The sequence below is a fragment of the Polypterus senegalus genome, chromosome 2 (assembly GCF_016835505.1).
Source record: "Polypterus senegalus isolate Bchr_013 chromosome 2, ASM1683550v1, whole genome shotgun sequence".
Taxonomy (NCBI): Eukaryota; Metazoa; Chordata; class Cladistia; order Polypteriformes; family Polypteridae; genus Polypterus; species Polypterus senegalus.
The window spans coordinates 118,180,459-118,199,809 of record NC_053155.1 but is presented as its reverse complement, the minus strand read 5'-3'; the positions used below and the strand labels follow the sequence as shown (position 1 = coordinate 118,199,809).

At 36.4% G+C, this 19,351-nt stretch overlaps 1 protein-coding gene across 3 annotated transcripts in view; it reads right to left on the bottom strand.

Annotated features, from left to right (window-relative positions):
* Nucleotides 1–19,351, bottom strand: part of dyrk1aa (dual-specificity tyrosine-(Y)-phosphorylation regulated kinase 1A, a) — a 214,121-nt gene that overhangs the window by 84,880 nt on the left and 109,890 nt on the right. For all 3 annotated transcript variants that reach the window (XM_039744457.1, XM_039744456.1, XM_039744458.1), the window contains exon 4: nt 11,643–11,712. In XM_039744457.1, coding sequence (XP_039600391.1) covers nt 11,643–11,652 — 10 coding nt within the window. In that variant the 5' untranslated portion in view covers nt 11,653–11,712. The remainder of the gene's footprint in view (nt 1–11,642; nt 11,713–19,351) is intronic.

Below are 19,351 nucleotides of genomic sequence, written 5' to 3'. Positions count from 1 at the left end.
TTCCCATCCAACCTGATGGAGCTTGAGAGGTGCTGCAAAGAGGAATGGGCGAAACTGGCCAAGGATAGGCGTGCCAAGCTTGTGGCATCATATTCAAAAAGACTTGAGGCTGTAATTGCTGCTAAAGCTGCATCGACAAGTATTGAGCAAAGGCTGTGAATACTTATGTATATGTGATTTCTCAATTTTTTTATTTTTAATAAATTTGCAAAAATCTCAAGTAAACTTTTTTCACATTGTCATTATGGGGTGTTGTGAGTAGAATTCAGAGGGAAAAAATTAATTTAATCCATTTTGGAATAAGACTAACATAAATGTGGAAAAAGTGATGCGCTGTGAATACTTTCTGGATGCACTGTATGTGCAACAGGCATTGATGCTGACGTGAAACAGGTGAACTCGAGACAGAAATTGCAGTTTTTCGCTCAACCTTCACAGTCAAAGCTTTTGATGTGCCTGTCAACATCCAACTAGAGATAACTGATTTGCAATGTGATGCAGATTTGAAGGACAAGTTTGCCTCAGTGGGCTTGGACACATTTTATCAAAATCTATCGCCAGAGTACCCCAAATTAACAGCCCTGGCTGCAAAAATTTTGTGCATGTTTGGGACAACCTGCCTTTGTGAATAAGTTCTCTCAGTAATGAACATCAATAAAACAATATTGCTCTCAAGCCTCATACACAAGCACTTAGATGACATTCTGAGATTGGCTGCTAGTCAGGACATGACACCTGATATTGATGCACTTGTATGGACCAAAAGAGACCAAGTTTCAGGAGCAAAAACAAAGTAGTCTAGACGTGACTAACTCCTTTAAAATGTTGCTTCAGACACCGATTGCACTTAAAAGAATACAGTTCTGTGAAAATGAATTCTTGCTGTAGAAATAGTTAAAAAATGTTCAATTTAATGTAAGTCAACAGCTTCACTACAAAAGAGTTTGGTGAAGTCCTATTGTTCATACAAAAACATACATTTTAAAGTGCAACACTATATTTTTCAGTTCCAAATACCTTTGACTTAAAGTTTTTTTTGTATTTGTGCAAACACTCGTCTTAAGAAATCTGAGGTTGTTCATATGTTTTGCAAAAGGATATTTCATTAAATGTGAGGATTTTCTAATGTACTTGTACTTTTTTGCACGAAAACAAGGAAAAAACATGGACATATTATTTATATAAATAAATAAATATGTTATGATTGTACTGTTCCGGCCCACTTGACATCTAATTAGTACTGTATGTGGCCCCTGAATCAAAATGAGTTTGACACCCCTGCTGTAAAGAGACACAAAACATATATTTAAATGCAATAAGATGAGCATTATTAATTTAATACACAGTTGGTTCTCTTGTTGTAGCATGTTATTGTTAAAACAATGTTTGGTGTTGGTAGAATCACAAAGGACTAGCTGAAATACCGTCAGTATAGTTATCAAGATCAGATTAAAGCTTAAAAGATGCCATAAGCAGCAGATAAATGTTGAAAAATTCTGATCATAGCAGATGTGATCTTGGAGCGCTGTTCGAAAACTAAGAAGATGAGCATCAATTCATGATTTAAATTTGCCAAAGTAAGGTCCCATAATTCAAAGGTAGACAACCTTTTTTTATTGGCAATGATACAAAATCTGCAGTAACTTCAAGGACAGTAAATATTGTCAGAGAAACTCTGACACCACCTTAATATTTTAGTTATGAAAGTCACCCAACCCATATTGAACGTAACATTTACTAAAGCCATATTCTAATAATGAAATGGATGCAATTGTCTGAAATTTGATAAAATGACCACTAAACATATGAAGCAGTAAAGGGGGATAAAGTAATGTTAAAGGTGTGTGCACAGGATATTGAAATAAAAACAGAAAGCTTTTTGTCCATACAAAAGGCTCTTCAAGAATAATAGGTCACAAGAAAACACTAAGAAGCAACATGGACAAATTTAAGTGTTTGATATGTTGGCAATGTTAAACATGATCAGAATGCAACATTCAAGGTGTCAGTCAGTGGCAGAAAAAGAAAAGTGAAATCACAGAACTGCAAAGCTTAAAAATGTTCCAAACTGCAAAGCTTAAAAAACATATTCCAATGTTTTTAAGTGCAATTTAAGAGTTATGTCAAGACTCAAATGACATTTTCTACAAGAAGACACATAAAATCAATAAGGTGTCAGTATACCTGTATATTTTGATTGATACTTTAAATTTGATAAACAAACACTGGACTAATTTAGTGAGTCTTCTGGAAAAGACATTAACTAGGTAAAACTAGTATTTAGCATACAGCTTCCTCAGTTTTGAAATTTCATCTCTGTCTGCAGTGAGTGGGAATTCTGCAGATCATTAACTACTCATTTATCAATGTCTCTCACTAGGCAACACAATGCAGTGGAATCACACACAGTTACCACCCTCCTGAACCCCAGCAACAGCACCTAATTAGCATAGCTTACCATCAGGAGGGTGCTTTACGATTGGTGCAGCCTTTTCAAACATAAGCCTATGAGAGTTAAGTATGCAAATAGCCTACTTTTGTTGCCAAGGTAGAGCTGCCCTCTATTGTCCAATAGGAAAACAAGTAATAAACAAGAAGTGAAAGTGTACTTTGTTATATCTCCAAGCTACTTTTAACACTTTGCTCTCTGCAGTATATATAAAAATGCAGTCAGCTTCAGATTATGTACTTCATAATTCTATTACATCAATTACCTTTGCATCCAAAGGAAAAAAAATATTAGCATAAGTTGAAAAGTGGTCTTCAAGTTTATTCCAATTTCCTAAAACAGGAAACCTATATCTGTACTAAAATAAAACATGGAGGGAAGGAATTCTTTTAATGAAACAAAAAGCCATCATATCACATGACAGAAGCATGATAAAGCACAGTGGGGAAACAAAGCAGTAGAAAAACTAAAATACAATCATATGAAAAAGTTTGGGAACCCCTCACAGCATGCATAATAATTGACTCTACTTTCAACAAAAAAGATAACAGTGGTATGGTCTTTCATTTCCTAGGAACATCTGAGTACTGGGGTGTTTTCCGAATATAGATTTTTAGTGAAGCAGCATTTAGTTGTATGAAATTAAATCAAATGTGAAAAACTGGCTGTGCAAAAATGTGGGTCCCCTTGTAATATTGCTGATTTGAATACATGTAACTGCTCAATACTGATTACTTGCCACACCAAATTGGTTGGGTTAGCTTGTTAAAACTTGTGTGATCAATCATGAAAAAAGGTATTTAAGGCAGTCAATTGCAAGTTGTGCCTCTCTTTGACTCTCCTCTGAAGAGTGACAGCATTGGATCCGCAAAGCAATTGTCAAAAGATCTTAAAATAAAGACTGTTCAGTCTCATGGTTTAGGGGAAGGCTACAAAAAGCTATCTCATAGGTTTAAACTGTCAGTTTCAACTGTAAGGAATGTAATCAGGAAATGGAAGGCCACAGGTACAATTGCTGTTAAACCCAGGTCTGGCAGGCCAAGAAAAATACAGGAGCGGCAAATGTGCAGGATTGTAAGAATGGTTACAGACAACCCACAGATCACCACATCATTCTACAATTCAGCTCAATTTGCACAAAGAACATCTGTATGGCAGGGTGATGAGAAAGAAGCCCTTTCTACACTCACGCCACAAACAGAGTCGCTTGTTGTATGCAAATGCTCAATTAGACAAGCCAAGATTCATTTTGGAATAGTGTTTTGGACTGATGAGACAAAAATTGAGTTATTTTGTCATAACAAAAAGCGCTTTGCATGTCGGAAGAAGAACACCGCATTCCAAGAAAAACACCTGCTACCTATTGTCAAATTTGGTGGAGGTTCCATCATGCTGTAGGGCTGTGTGGCTACAGTAGTTCAGGGACTGGGGCCTGTGTTAAAAAGTCAAGGGTCGGATGTATTCAACCCAATATCAACAAATTCTTCAGGATAATGTTCAAGCATCAGTCACAAAGTTAAAGTTACGCAGGGGTTGGATATTCCAACAAGACAATGACCCAAAACAGAGTTCAAAATCTACAAAGGCATTCATGCAGAGGGAGAAGTACAATGTTCTGGAATGGCCGTCACAGTTCCCTGACTTGAATATCATCAAAAATCTATGGGATGATTTGAAGCAGGCTGTCCATGCTCGGCCACCATCAAATTTAATTGAATTGGAGAGATTTTGTATGGAAGAGTGGTCAAAAATACCTCCATCCAGAGTCCAGACACTCATCAAAGGCTATAGCAGGCGTCTAGTTATATTTATATTTGCAAAAGGCTCAACTAAGTACTAATGTAATAATTGTGTTGGGCTGCCAAAATTTATGCACCTGTCTAATTTTGTTATGATGCATATAGCATTTTTCTGTTAATCCAATAAACTTAATGTCACTGCTGAAATACTACTGTTTTCATAAGGCATGTCATATATTAAAAGGAAGTTGCTACTTTGAAAGCTCAGCCAATGAGAAACAAAAATCCAAAGAATCAAGAGGGGTTCACAAACATTTTATATGACTGTATATAGTTAATGTAAACCTTACACTGAGTCTGTAAAGTGAAAATTAGAGGAAATGTTAATTAGCAATGAAGTTGCAAAATGACAGTAAAACCTAATTTTGGTGAAGAAATTACTGTAAATCAGACTTTTTTTAATGCAACATACATATTTACCTGTTTTTATAATCTACTAAAGTAAAATAAAACTAAAATTATCCTGAAACTATACTTAATAAAGCACCACCACCATCAATAAAGTACTAATACAAGTTTTCAAATATTTCTAAGCAGTCTTTTCTCATACTAAAAATGACCATGTTAATTCTTTGAATTAAACACAACACTTGTAATAAGGTAAAGTATGGCTTTAAAAATTAAAAAAAAAACAAAAAAAAAAAACAAAACTTTGACTTTACAATATTTTTGCTTTTTAAATTATAAATTAAGTATTAAAAAAACAGACTGCAAATCTGTATAGAAAGAGAGGAAAAAGACAAGTAATTTGGGAATAAAAAAAAATATAAAAAAAATTCTTGTCAGATATCCTTTAAAACAGCATATTGCACAGTTACAGTTCTTTAATATAATAATGAAAAATATCTAATATAAAACATAATATCAGAAAATGTAATAGGCACAGTTTCAACTATTGCCGGGGTAACAGAATATCAGTGCACACAATCCGAGAGTACAAGCAGATTTAACTTGACAATCTCATTCATATTATATTATATTATGTTAATATATAAATATATATAAATATATATATATATATATATATATATATATATATATATATATATATATATATAAAATCTTCATTTGGGTCTTGATCTTTGTTTGTCCGCAAATGAATTAGAAGCAGCACCAGATGGCAGTAGAGAGACGGCTAAAACCTAGGCATTGCATTAAGAATCTCCTCCAGGCTTATACTACTGAAGACTGTAGTACTCCAGTCACACCTCAAAATACAGACATTCCAACTAAACAAATTGTTGTGCTTTAAATTAACTAAAGAGATCTTCATTTAGATCTTGATCTTTGTCCGCGAATTCCATGCATGCGTAGACCACCTTCCAGTTTAGTACGTTGTTGTTACTCACCGATTTCAACAATGTGCCGGAATAAAGAAAGGGGTGGTGGACAGTGTTACGCTGATTACCTCCTGAGGCCTGGTTAGAGAATGAGATTGCCGAAGATAAAAGGTACGTGCCTACGTAACATATGAATGAAAGAAAGACAGTGGGTAAAATGAATGACAACGTAACAGCACGTTCTGGAAATTATTATTGTTACATTGTAGCCGGCGAGTGCTGCGCGTCTCACAGTTGTACATGCTCACATGTCAGTGAAGCGATCTCTATTTATGCTTGAAAGAGCCTGGATACCTATGTGTCCCCCTTTAATAACCATTGCTCCGTGTATATTGCCTTACTCTTTGGATTGCCACAAAGCAACCGGAGAGATTGGGGAAAGGTTGAGAAGACATCGTGAGAGGAAGACAGCGTCCTGAAAATGAGACGGACTGTGAACGGACAGAAACAGAAATGCTCCTACACCACCACATAATTATAGTGATTCCGAGTGGGCCGTTCCTATCGAATCAATATCCAAGGGTTTTCTTTATTGATTTTGTTCCCTTATAAAAAAATCATAATGCTCTGCGACGAAAGGGCCCGGCCCGTTCACGACTGGCAGCCGCATTTAAACAGGTAGCCCTTCACAGACAACTTTAACACGCGCAACGTAGTTGGGCGCACATGGATGGATGGATGGATGGATGGATGGATGGATAGATAGATAGTTTCATGGTCAACAACAAATCCTTTTTGCATGGTCAACAACAAATCCTTTTTGCATATTAAGTGGTCAATGATATAATGGTGTGTGTCCTGTGAAGCTGATCAAGACAAATCACTCTGTTAATAGCTCATCTTTGGCAAACACTTTCTTTTGCAGGATGATGTCTTAATTTGTTTTCCAAAAATCAAAACCATCCTGATGCAAACAAGAACTTGGTTTCCTAATACCTCAGCTCCTTGTCAGAAGCCTGTGACTACCCAAATCTAAACAATCAGGCCTATGGCATTCTGACAATTATGAAGCATTATTTAGAGCAAGATACTTGCTTGTCTTTTACAAAGCATGTGATCACCTTGTCAAACAACACTTAAAACAGTAGTGTGTACAGTTTATAGTTCTTTCAACATATGTGAAGCTATACTTATACTTTGAGAAAAAGACAAGAATTCCACGGAAAGTAAATGTGCAAAATTCAAAACAGCAGAAAAGTTACCTTTAAAGGCTGATAAACAGAGTTATGCAGATGATATTTACCCCAAATTTGACAGCTGGCAGTGTGTTCATCATCTTTATTGTGAAATAAATGTACTGATTTCTAATCTCCAACCCAAAACCTTCCTATCTGAGACTGAAAGTTGCTTATACAGGCATCAGTTCAGCATAGCAGGCATTTATACAGCAAAAATGCACTGGAACTGAAAATCACTCATTATCAAGAATGCCCAGACTAGAGGAGGCAAAAAAGCAAGCACTCTAAGAAACAGTAAAATTCTGCTTTTGGGGCCCCTTACTTGAACAAAATGCTACATTTTCAGAGATTAAAATATTCTTCCATGAAGGCAACTAAGTACTACGGAATGCAAAATTAAAAGAGAGAGAGAGAGAGAAATGACACTAAAAGCAAAAAGTCAAAGCTATTAAATTCTAAATTATTACTAATTGTTACTAAATTATACTTGTTGCAGGGGATTTTAATTCATATACTGTATACTGATATTGAACCTATTCTACATTCCATATACCTCAATATGTTTACTTAGTTCTTCATTTCATTGAACTTTCAGAATGTCAAATATTGTTTGTGTAATTATATTATCCTGATTTTAAGGATGCCACCCTCTGTAATAAAACAATTACATGACTAAGAGAAATTCTAAGAACAAATATGTACTTACACAGAAAGTACCAAAAAGTGTCAGGTAATTGATATAAAACATGATGCTGCTTGATAAAACTGCTATTTATAAAACAAACTAGTACATTAAAGTGATAAACCCAAGACCCTTTGCCTAACTTTACCTGCATAAGCCAAAAAACACCGAAGAGGAGTGGAAACAGATGGAAGATGATGGGGATTTAAAAGAAAAAAAAGTAGGAGTAGGCCTGTAGCTAAGCTGAGGCTCTGCATAACTAGCAATTGATGAGGCACAAATGAAAAAGTTAAATAACACATGCTGATGACAAATGATAAATACCTTTTCTATAGAATGTTTGTTGTTTGCTCATGAGATGATATTCCAGTAATTGTCAATCTTAAAGTTTCAGGAAACATTTTCCATTTTCTGAACTTCACTTGCAAGAAGTGATCAAAGAACCAAATGGAAGGTTTTCATTAGAGTAAGTTTCTTTATTGATGTTAATAGTGGCAGTGGCCAAGTGTTTAATAATAATGCCCCACTGCCTCCAGTGAAGTGCTACAAAGCCCAGGGTCAAAGTATCAGAAATTTATAAGTGGGGGTTGATTTGAAGCTGCACACTTCATTTTTTACATTTTCACACACCAAGTATAGACATTTCAAAATGGAGCTTTTATAATAAAAAGCTAAAAGACATAACATCTGACTTCTAGATGACTCATAATAATCACTGCTCTTCCATTTGGTTCTATATACTCGGTTTTACTATATTGCCACTGACTGTGAACAGAGAAGGGGCATCCTTTCGTCAATGAAGGCAGTTTCAAATTTATGAGAAAAATATACAATTCTGTTTTGTTACCATAAGCATACATAAGAAATGCAAAAGGCATACTTTCTGAATTCAATATGGTTGGCTCCTTGAAGTGGACTTAATCAGAAAGTTTTAAGACTTTTGCTCCACATTACTTCTAGTGCCCCTATGTAAACAACTATAAGCTGCCTGGGGAGATGTGTTTCTAATTTTAAAATAAACTTATGTTTACATAAGAAAACAAGTTTATAAAACAAACTGATGCAGGCTAAATAGTGAAATACCTTTAAGGTTAAGAAATACCACATTAACTCCAAGGGCAGTTTAGATAAAAAAAAAGCCATTAGAAAAGGCAAAGTCTTTGGTAGAGTACCCTTTTCTACTATCATATACAAACGTGGACACATTTATTGGCACCATAACAGCTCAATGGAAGAGTGCTGCATGCCTACTTAAAAGTGATCAAAAGGAAAGCAATTGTCCCATGTACAGTATACCTGCCTGCATTTGATGTGTCAACAAGTAAAGCAAAGTGTGATATGAGGAACGGCCTAAACACAAATGTTTTTACCCCTAGAAAAAAATCATAAATAGGATTAGAGTGATTTTTCAAAATAGATGTCTATAATTAGTATTACACATAAGTAAAACAATGAAATAAGTCATTCAGCCTATTTAAAAACTAGTCCGATATCCTTGTGCTCTCCAAACTGAAAATGGATCAGAGAAAGCATCGACTTGATGTGCCTATGAAAATAGTTGCAAATATTAAGACGTTTAAGGACCATGGGACTGTATCCAACCCCCTGGATGTAGCCATAAGGGGTAAATTGACCCCAAACTGGGCAAAGGGATAGTATGATTGGTAGACAAAAAGCCAAGGACAAGTTTCAAAGGGATATAAGCTCCAAGGTCAAGGTGACTGCACCATTCTGTCGCTTTTCGAGTGACAATGGGCTCAACAGAAGAGGACCCAGAAAGACCCCCACATACTGCCATACCTTATTTGAAACCTAGAGGCGGCTCGGTTATGTTTTCGGGCTGCTTTGTTACATTTGGCACAGGGTGCCCTGAGTCTGTGCTGAGAATGAAATCTCAAGACTATCAAACACATTCTGGAGCAAAATATACTGCCCAGTGTCAGAAAGCTCTAATTTAATCATAGGCCATGGATCCTCCAACAGGATAATGACCTAAATACACAAGTAAAATCACCCAAGAATGGCTAAGAACAAAATACTGGACAATTCTGAAGTGGCATTCTATGAGTCCTGATTTGAATCCTATCAAACATTTATGAAAATAACTGAAAAGTGTAGTCTGGAGGAGGCACCCTTCAAACCTGAAAAAGCAGGAGCTGTTTACTTAGGAAACTACCTGTTGACCAGTGCAGAAGTCTCACTGAGAGCTCTAGGAATCACCTGTTTGTAGTGATAGCCTCTAAAGGTTGTGAAACAACATATTAGGTTAAGGGTCGAATTATTTTTGTTCATGCCATTTTCATTTGTGTTATTACTTGAAATTTTATGATGAATCAAAACTCTGAAGCAGAGTCTTTTATTAAATACCGAATAAACAATGATGGATGGCAATTACTTTTGTCAGTTTCAAGTTATTTCAGAGACTGTTTTGGGTTCTTTTTATGTTGAGGGGTAAACTGTATATAGGCTACATCTGTAGTGATGAATTATACGTAAATTTATCATTTTTACGTTTACATAAAAATTTACACTTTAATCTCAGAAATGTAGTACTGTATTTCATTCAATTTGTTAGCTCCAAAAGCTTATAAAAGCAATCTGAATATGCTCTGGTATGCGGTCAGTTATGTCCAAAGAAATGAAAAAATCACTGGGTTAAAAAAAAAAAAATGCCAGGCTTACACAATAAAAATGTATTCAATTGATTAATGTATACATATGCATCTACACCAAGGCAGATTATTCAAAACAGCCTACCACTGAACATTGCTAATTGCAAAGATTCTGAAAACATCACATATATGTTTTTTTCCCCCCAATAAAGTGATTCATTATGTACTCATCCCCCTTTATAGTATGTACTTGATCCAACAAACATGGCTGTTCTCATTTCAACTGAAAAATAAATGGGAATTGCATTAAATTGTGTTATGGGAAATTACTAAATCATGCTTACAAACATACATAATTCAGATTTTTATCTCGGAAGACATTGATATTGAATATTTTTTGTTTTCAAAGGCAAGGTGTAATATTTTTTGCTTAGGTTAGATGTGTAATATTCTGTGTATTTAGTATAAGTGATAGGTGACTGGGACACTTGTGTTTGCTCAAATGTCCAGGACAAATTGCTCTTAAAAGAGACAATAAAAGCTAACCCTAACCTATAATTCTGGGGCAGCCTGTGTTTGTGTGTGAGAATACAGAGTTAGTAGTACATTTGTAGAAATTGAGGTAGAAAGAACAAATGAGTTTTCAGAATCAAGTGTGAAAGACAAGTAGGAAGTAATGAAAACTGTCAGATTTAAAACATCATAAGAAATCTGCAATTGAACAAAGGGACTGCAGAGGCAGGAGGACATGTCCTGGTGGAACTGAAAAGTAGAGATGGCAATAGAGGAAAAGAGAAAGTGCTAGCAGAAAATATATGGTTGACAAGCAAAATGCTACAAAAAGTTGTTGGAAAAGGGCAAAATAGTTAAAAATAAACACTGCAAATGCAGGTGTCAATTAATATGTTACTTGCTCATCATATTATCATAATCACTGCAAGTGCATCAAAAGTGCAGGGATAAATAGACTAATCTGTCAATAAAACACATTAAACCAAGGGCTATGACAACACTTAAATATATTTAATATTGATTTTTGTATCATATCAACAAACATTTCTTAAAAAAAGTGAAAGCTAAGAAGTGAAGTTTAATTTTCCAAATAAAATAAAAAAAGTAATGCATATTCTTAATATTGAAGCTCACCTACTAATAAAGATGTTTGCTTAACAACAAGCGTAAAAATTGATGTCCAAAGAAATTTCCATATATATTCTAAATTAAAGAGTTGCATTTGTACATAAACCTTGTATGCATTTGATTGCAATCTTCATGCAAAGTCTAGCAATTTCCTGGAAATGGACCAAATAGAAAACAAAAAATATGGTAGTATACTAGCATTTTCTCCAGTCCTTTCATTCTGTACCAATGCTTGCAAAATGCTATAAAGCAGCTTCGTAAAATCCCAGAGTACTAATTGGTTTTTAAATGCAAATTCAGCATAGATTATAGAACAATTTACCTGGAAACACCATCGATTTAGAAGCATACAACTCTACCCACATTCTTAGGAAGCTGTAATGGAAGATAATTACCTACTGTATTAGGAAATACAAATGAAAATGCAACATAACATATTTACCTGTATGCATCGTCTTCTGATAAATTTCATATCATCCTAGGAGGAGGGTCCAGCAGCAAACCAGTGCCCACTAAAATAAGCACACAAAGACATGTGCCAATTAAAAAAAATCAATATTTACACTGTACCTAGAAAGTAAAACTACATGTATGCTAACAAACTTTTTTAATATAAAAACCCTAATTAAAAAGAATTTTAATACCTCAATGCAAAAAAATAGCAGTAATGACTAGAAAATCACACTTGAAACGAGTGTGATACCAAATTCTTTAATATTTAAAAAAGTTAAGATTTATTCATAGAGGAAATTGTTCAAAAATAATAATTTTCTTTATAATGAGGAAGAAAAGAAACCAGATAAAAATGAGCACCATACATAATGATTATTATTTATTATGCCCCAACTACAATTTAATCAAAACAACGGTTTTCATATGGGTACATTTTACTATGTTCCTCCCAAAAATGGTATTAATATGATTTGATTTTAATCACTAGCACTTAGCTCTACCTCACCGATAACAATAGCATAAATCCTTTTCCAATTAAGGTCTAATAAGGCTGAAAAACACATGGAGGATTTTGAATTACTCCCATATGCAGAGATAATTCATATATTGGATGACAGGTGTACACTTATAGACTAAAGTCCTCAAATAATACCTTCCTCCAAAATGGTGAATTCTTTGTCAATCTTAGAGTCACTGTCACACTGGAAAGTCCATTTACCATCAAAAAAGAAAAAGTCAACTACATTTTTGGCCTGAACATTCTGAAAATTACCAGAGTTTATGATTGTACTGATATTAACAAGATCTCCTAGGACAATGGCGGTATAATAGGTCCATACCATCAGCACTATGACATGTTAAACAATAGGTATGAGTTTTCTTAAGCTGAACATGCTGATGGTATGTGTGTCTTTTAATACGCCATTTAAAAAGTCTGCTGTCATGGATGTTTCTCCCAAATACACATTTGAAGACCTGGGGCCTCATGCATAACGCCGTGAGTAGAATTCGCACAAGAACAGGAAGTAAGCACAAAAGCCGAAATGTGCTTACGCACAGAAAATTCCAGATGCAGGAATCTTGTGCGTACTCCAACTTCCGCGTTCTTACGCTACATAAATCCTGGTCAGCGTAAAAACTAACACACGTGCATGTGCCTTCTGTCCCGCCCCGTCTCCTCCCAGAATTATGCCTCTTTGAATATGCAAATCAATATAAATAGACCTTAAGCTCCGTTTTCTGTGAAAAGGCAATGGGAAAAGCAAGAGGGAAAATAGAAGAATTTCAGCGAATACCAAGTGGAGGCAAAGAAAAACGTACTATTTGTTGGTTTATACAGTGGAATAAACAAGAAGAGGAAGTTGATCGAGTGACGTAGCGTGTCGGGAGAAACAAGAAACAATGTCGCATAAAAAAAGAAGTTGTCAGATATCAAAGTCGCCATGAAAAAGCGAGACGTGGTCCACCGTCTGAGTGTCATATGAAAGCTTATTAGGGTACAGTGTGGAAAAAAAAAGGCACAGAGTGGGGAAAAAAGCACGAAATGTTAAATCCAATCTCGACATATCCAATTTAATCATGTAGTTTATTTTGTCGTTAAAGTAGAACATCATAAACTTCATCTTAAATTCATTTAATTTACTAGTTTCTCAAATCCCATCGTAACTAAAGTAGCACGTTAAATGCTTTCTGTAAGCTTACAACGACGATTCTTCAAAACTTTTAAGGAACACTGAAATATCTTCATAGTATGTGTTTAATTACTCTATCCATCTATCCTTCCAGTGCCGCGCCAGTCTCAGCAAATATACAGCACAAGGCAGGAACAATATGTGAACTTGCTAGCGCTGTGGCACCGTGTCCTCACATGTTTAATTATTAACAATACAGATTATTTAAATGAAGTTTTATCTGTATAATAAACATTTTGCTGCACTTCATCTTACAAATGATATCATCATCATATGTAAATGCGCGTTTTATAAAGTGGTGCAGGTTGTGCAATATTATAACTGTTGTGCAAGTTTACAGTGAGGTAATTGTACTTATAAGTACAAACAGTTCTACAAGGAGCAATTGATTGAGTGCGTTTATAGTTCTTGGGATGAAACGGTTTCTGAACCGTGAGGTCCGTACAGGAAAGGCTTTGAAACTTTTTGCTGTGGCTGAGACAGCTTGTGCTTGATGCTGTAATACCGATAATTCTCTTTCCGATCAGCTGCTGCTGTGATTCCCCACTCAGATACAGTGATATAAATACTCTGAGTGGTGCAGTGAGTAATATGGAAAAAGATGATCTGCTGTGGCAACTCCTAGCGGGAGCAGCTGAAAGAAGAAAAAGAAGGTGCAATGAGAGTAACAACGCTAAAGCAGTTATGGTATTTGGAATACTATGGCTATTCCCTGGATCATTATATTGTTACAAGTTAATTACAATCAGATGCATTACACTAATCTATACTAATAAAAAGCAAAGCCCTCACTGACTGACTGACTGACTGACTCATCACTAATTCTCCAACTTCCCGTGTAGGTGGAAGGCTGAAATATGGCAGGCTCATTCCTTACAGCTTACTTAAAAAAAAGTTAGGCAGGTTTCATTTCAAAATTCTACGCGTAACGGTCGTAACTGAAACCTACTTACTTACAAATATACAGCCATAGCTTGCAGCTCGGTCACCATGTGAGGCGGAGTTGCGTCCTCCATCAGCACGCCTCCCACATAATTGACTGCCTGCCCATATAGGGTCGTCCGTCAGCGGCAATCCAATAGACACACTGTTGCTAAATATATGCGGGTGTAGGACTGTGCTTATGCAAACGAAGATGAGATGGTCAGGGATAGATTAGTGTTTGGCACAAACCTACCGAAAGTGCGAGAGAAACATTTAAGTACTGGGTTTAAGCTAACATTAAATAAAACCGTGGACATCGCAAGAACGCACGATATAGCACAAGCACAACTGAGAACCTTTGATGCATGTACTCTGAGCGGCTCACGTGAACTGACTGTGAACGCAGTACGCACAGAACAAGCGAGAGCTACAAAGAGCGCTGAACAAAAAACGCATTACACAATTGAGAAGGCAGCAAAAGAATATGAAGCGACTGACGCATACACACATATTCATAAGTTCACCTACTGCGGAAACAAACCACACAGTGTAAAAAGTCAATGTCCAGCTAAAGGAACACAGTGTAAAAAATGTGGTAAATTGAAGCACTTCGCCAAAGTTTACAGGACTGGGAAAGGTAAACCCGTGCATGCAGTGTATGATGTCTCAGATAAAGAGGAAGACAAGCTGTTTATTGATGCAGTAGGACAGGAACAACCCTCTGACGCTGAACAAGCCTTTGTAGACATATCAATAGGAAAGCAAAGTGTAAAGCTTAAGTTTAAATTACATTCATAGACACGCTCCCGCTAAATATTCGCAGGCAAATCCACAACTTAATACCGGGAATACTCTATCCATCTTAGATTCACGAGTACCGATTTGGGTGGTGATCACTTTGATGAATGAAACCTGTTATCTTTGACAACGAAGATGAGAGGGTCAGGGATAGACTAGACAAACACGGAATGTAACTTGAACAAAAAACACATCCTCCAAATACAAACCTGATTGAAAGAAATAATGATAATCAAATCCTTGATGACAGCAACACTCATAACATAAAGCAATTACAATGACAATCATGTTATATTATTTTTAAAATGTTTCCTTTTCTTTTTCATAACTTCTTCAACACACTACTTCTCCGCTGCGAAGCGCGGGTATTTTGCTACTAAACAATATGCGGTTAGTTTCAGTCTTTATAAAGCCGCTTCAGGGAAATAAAGAGTAACCACACAGGAACAGTAGCACTGCTTTGACGCTGGGTGCCGCCAGTCTGCAAAACCGAGCGGAGAACTTGCGTACGACAAGGTATGAGGTACCGTGAAAAAGTGCGTGGCTAACACCAAGTTTAGGTTTTATACATCGCAATTTGAACGTGTAAAAGTTCCTACGCAACATTTCTGTGTGTATGCACCGTTTATACATGAGGCCCCTGGTGATCTCAAGATGCAACCAAAAGGTGCTGCAATCCAGTTAACCATGACACTTAGAGACAGACAAAGTGTTTTTTTGTCTATTCTTGTTTAGAAAGTAAACAGATATACACTGAGCTAAAATGACCAATCTTTACCTGGGTTCTTGGAAGAGGGACTGCAGTCTTTTTTTTGAGACAAAAGTTTCAGCACTGAACTGCAACTAAACTAAAGCATTAAAACAAAAGATCAAATCCCCATAATCTGCAGCAATTTCAGAAAAAAGTTTGTTTGCAACGAAAGTGAAACACTGCTTGACAAACTCAATCAGAAAATATAATTCTGTGCTACACTTCAAGTTTAGCTCATTGATTAGCTAGCTCTTACATGACTTTATTGAATCTCATTTGCTTGACTAAATTAATAAACTCGATAACTTTCTGAAGTTTCTTGAACCAATGATGTGTATTTAAGATAGAATAGTGCCTTGATTCAAAATAACTTTTCACACTGTACTCTTTCTTGACAGCAGCTGGCTGTCATGGCAACCAAGGCACATATTTCCCTACAACGACTGTGGAATATAAAACAAAAAATCCTAAAATTGCCAATACTCAGAATTAACATTTCTAATTTTCCTTTTTTTTTTTTTTTTTTTAAAAACACAAAGAGTTAATGCTGCTGCTGCATGTGACAGGAAGTAGTGCGAGCAGGAACTGAGTGCAGCAGCAGACATCATAGAGTGTGTTCCCTCAGACTATCTAATCTTTGCCACTCTTCTTAATTAGCCCTTCTGAAGGCAGTCCTAAGTTATTATATTTTCTTGTTACAGATCTTTTGAGTAATTATATGTCAGGAAAATGCTAAAGCCAATGTTATATTTGTAATGTGTAACTTAAAATGCTTATTGTACTTACCTGGGGCCTCATGTATAAACAATGTGAACGCACAAAAATGTTGTGTACTCCCATTTCTTTGCACACTCTGAGATATATAAAACCTAAACTTGCCATAAAGCCATGTACATTTTCACGGTAGCTCGTGACCTTATGTATGCACGTTTCCATTCAGTTTTGCAAACTGGTGGCACCCACCACCAAAGCAGTGCTACTGTTTCTGTGGCATTTACCTTTATTTTTCATATTCGCATCAATGACACTGGATTTAATAAATACACTGAAATTAACTACATACCTTTATATAATTGAATTCACTTGATTGTAATCATTGTTATAATATCATGGTGCACGGAATTGCCAAACTATTCAAACTACCATAGCTTCTTTAGCACTGTTAGAAGACATTGCAAATGGAATAATTAGAAGAGCGTATATTTATAGATGATGTTGATGACTGGCTTCTAAGTCAATTTCCAAGAGCTATCCTCTTGGAACTGTGTGCTGAACTGGTGCCGGCTTTACAAAGGAAGACTTTGAGGAATTGTGCTCTATCTGGTCCTTTGCAAGTTCTGTCCACTCTCGGGTTTTCCTAACACTCTCTCAGGGGTCACCTTCCAGCTGCCTGCCTGCGAGCCTGCACTCGCTCGCTCGCTCACACCGTCTCTCTCTCTCTCTCTCTCTCTCTCTCTTACACACACACACTGCTTCCTGCAATCTCTGTTTCCTTCTCTCTTTTTCTTTCTTCGCTTTTCTCTTTTTTTCCTTAACCGTCTCGGGCTTTTCTTTATAATGGATGTGGCAGCTGTGACAATCAACAGTTCCTGGGAAGAACTACGATGTGGACAGTCTCTCACCTGTGCAATTAGGTGAGAAACACCCACACAGCAAACTGCCCCGAGAACTGCTTTAGCCACACTATTACGCCCCCTTGCTAAGCTGCGAGCACGGTGATTATTTATTTAAAAAGCGGCTCTTTACGTGAGCTGTGGACCCACTACACCACAGTTCCTGCTTACTGTATATATAGCAGGAGCCCTGCATCATCCATTTGTCTTGAATCAAATATGAGATTTTAGATGATTGGGCGAACACCTTCAGCAGTATCTAAATAAGTAAGTTCTGGTAAAAAGCTGTCTTGTTTTAAAGCCTCAACTTCAAAAAGCAAACCACTCAATTCCCAAATAATGTAGTATGGGAAGGTAGTATTTTTGGAAAATTGTCCAGTTTTGCAAACAAGGCACGTTCTATGGCATCCAGTGACCCATTAATTTCCTCCAAAGTTTCCCAGATGCACTGTAATCCAATAGACAAGTTTGACAGATTTGATGTGAAGTGTATGTTCTACACAGTTTGTTCCAAGCCATTTATTCAATAAATCTAACTATTCTCCTGCTGTAAGGCCTAATGTTTCTATGGTACTGAGAATTTCCAAGCCAAATAATTTTTGGGTAGATCATAAAACTTAATTGGTCCTTATGATATAATTTGGATTCGTGCTAAATACTGTGCTAGATCAGATGAGATACTGTCACTAGAATGGCTGGCAGATATGTCCATGTTGCAGTTTCTGTGACTGGGATGGGGTTTTAGCACAGATAGGCCTAGGGCATTACTTGGCTAATTCTTTAAAAGGGCAGCCGTTGCCACTGTGTTCAATTATATACTATTCAGTACGCTGTTGTGGACTCTATACAGGTAGCAACTGAGACTAGAGCTCAATCTCTACTGCCTCAGAGAGATGAATTTCTGCCTCTCCATCTTTCTCCAGAGCATCTAATGTGGCTTCTAGATGGCCCTTTTCTACTCTTATTTCCATCTCCTTCTTTGAAAAGGTAGCTCTAGCCTTTTCCTGCTGATGCTTGAAACTGAGGAAGACTTACTCGAATTACAAGCAACAGAGCTAACTTAAAATTTTATGTTCCCACTGACAGTCCGACAGAGATGTAACTGGAACATTTCTAGAGTGAAAATGTAAATACAAATACAAATTATGGTACACTGTATTATTCCCCCAGGGAAAATTGTCCTTTTGTATGAACTTTGGAGGTTAGGGCACAGGGTCAGCCATTGTATAGTGTCCCTGGAGCAATTTTCAGGTTAAGGGCCCCTTCTGGCAGTAAAAGGATTTGAACCGGCAACCACTACTCCACACCATAAGTACCTGTATAAACAACATGCAAGTACAGTAGCATTTTAAGTACAGCCTACTTACTGAAAATTGCAAATATAACATTGGCTTTAATATTTCCCTGACTGAAAGTTACTTAAATAAAAGATATATAACAAGAAAATACAATAACTTACAAGGAATGCCTTCACAAGGGCTGACTAAAATTGATGGTGAAGTTTGAGTGAATACACACACCATGCTGTCTGCTGCTGTACTCACTTCCTACTTCCTGTCACATGCAGAAGCGCAGCATTAATCTTTGTGTACAATCATAAGTGGCGGCCCAACAACTAGAATATAATTGGCGGTGCAGGAACACTGAGTAGATGTATGACAAAAGGTTTTCTTAAGGTTTTTTTTTTACTCTTTCATATATTAGTCAAAATAAGGCAGATGTATGTGGCTGGAGATTGAAATTTTTTTTTGTAAACAGATGACTCAATAATTTTGACTTCTATGTATTTTGTGAAGCGGCTAGCTTTGTCAAAACAATGTTTACTACTACTGTCACCCAAGTACGGGAGGCTAGGTTTGAATTTTCACCCACTAACTGCCTGTGTAAAGTATGAACATTCTTCTGGTATGTGAATGAGGTT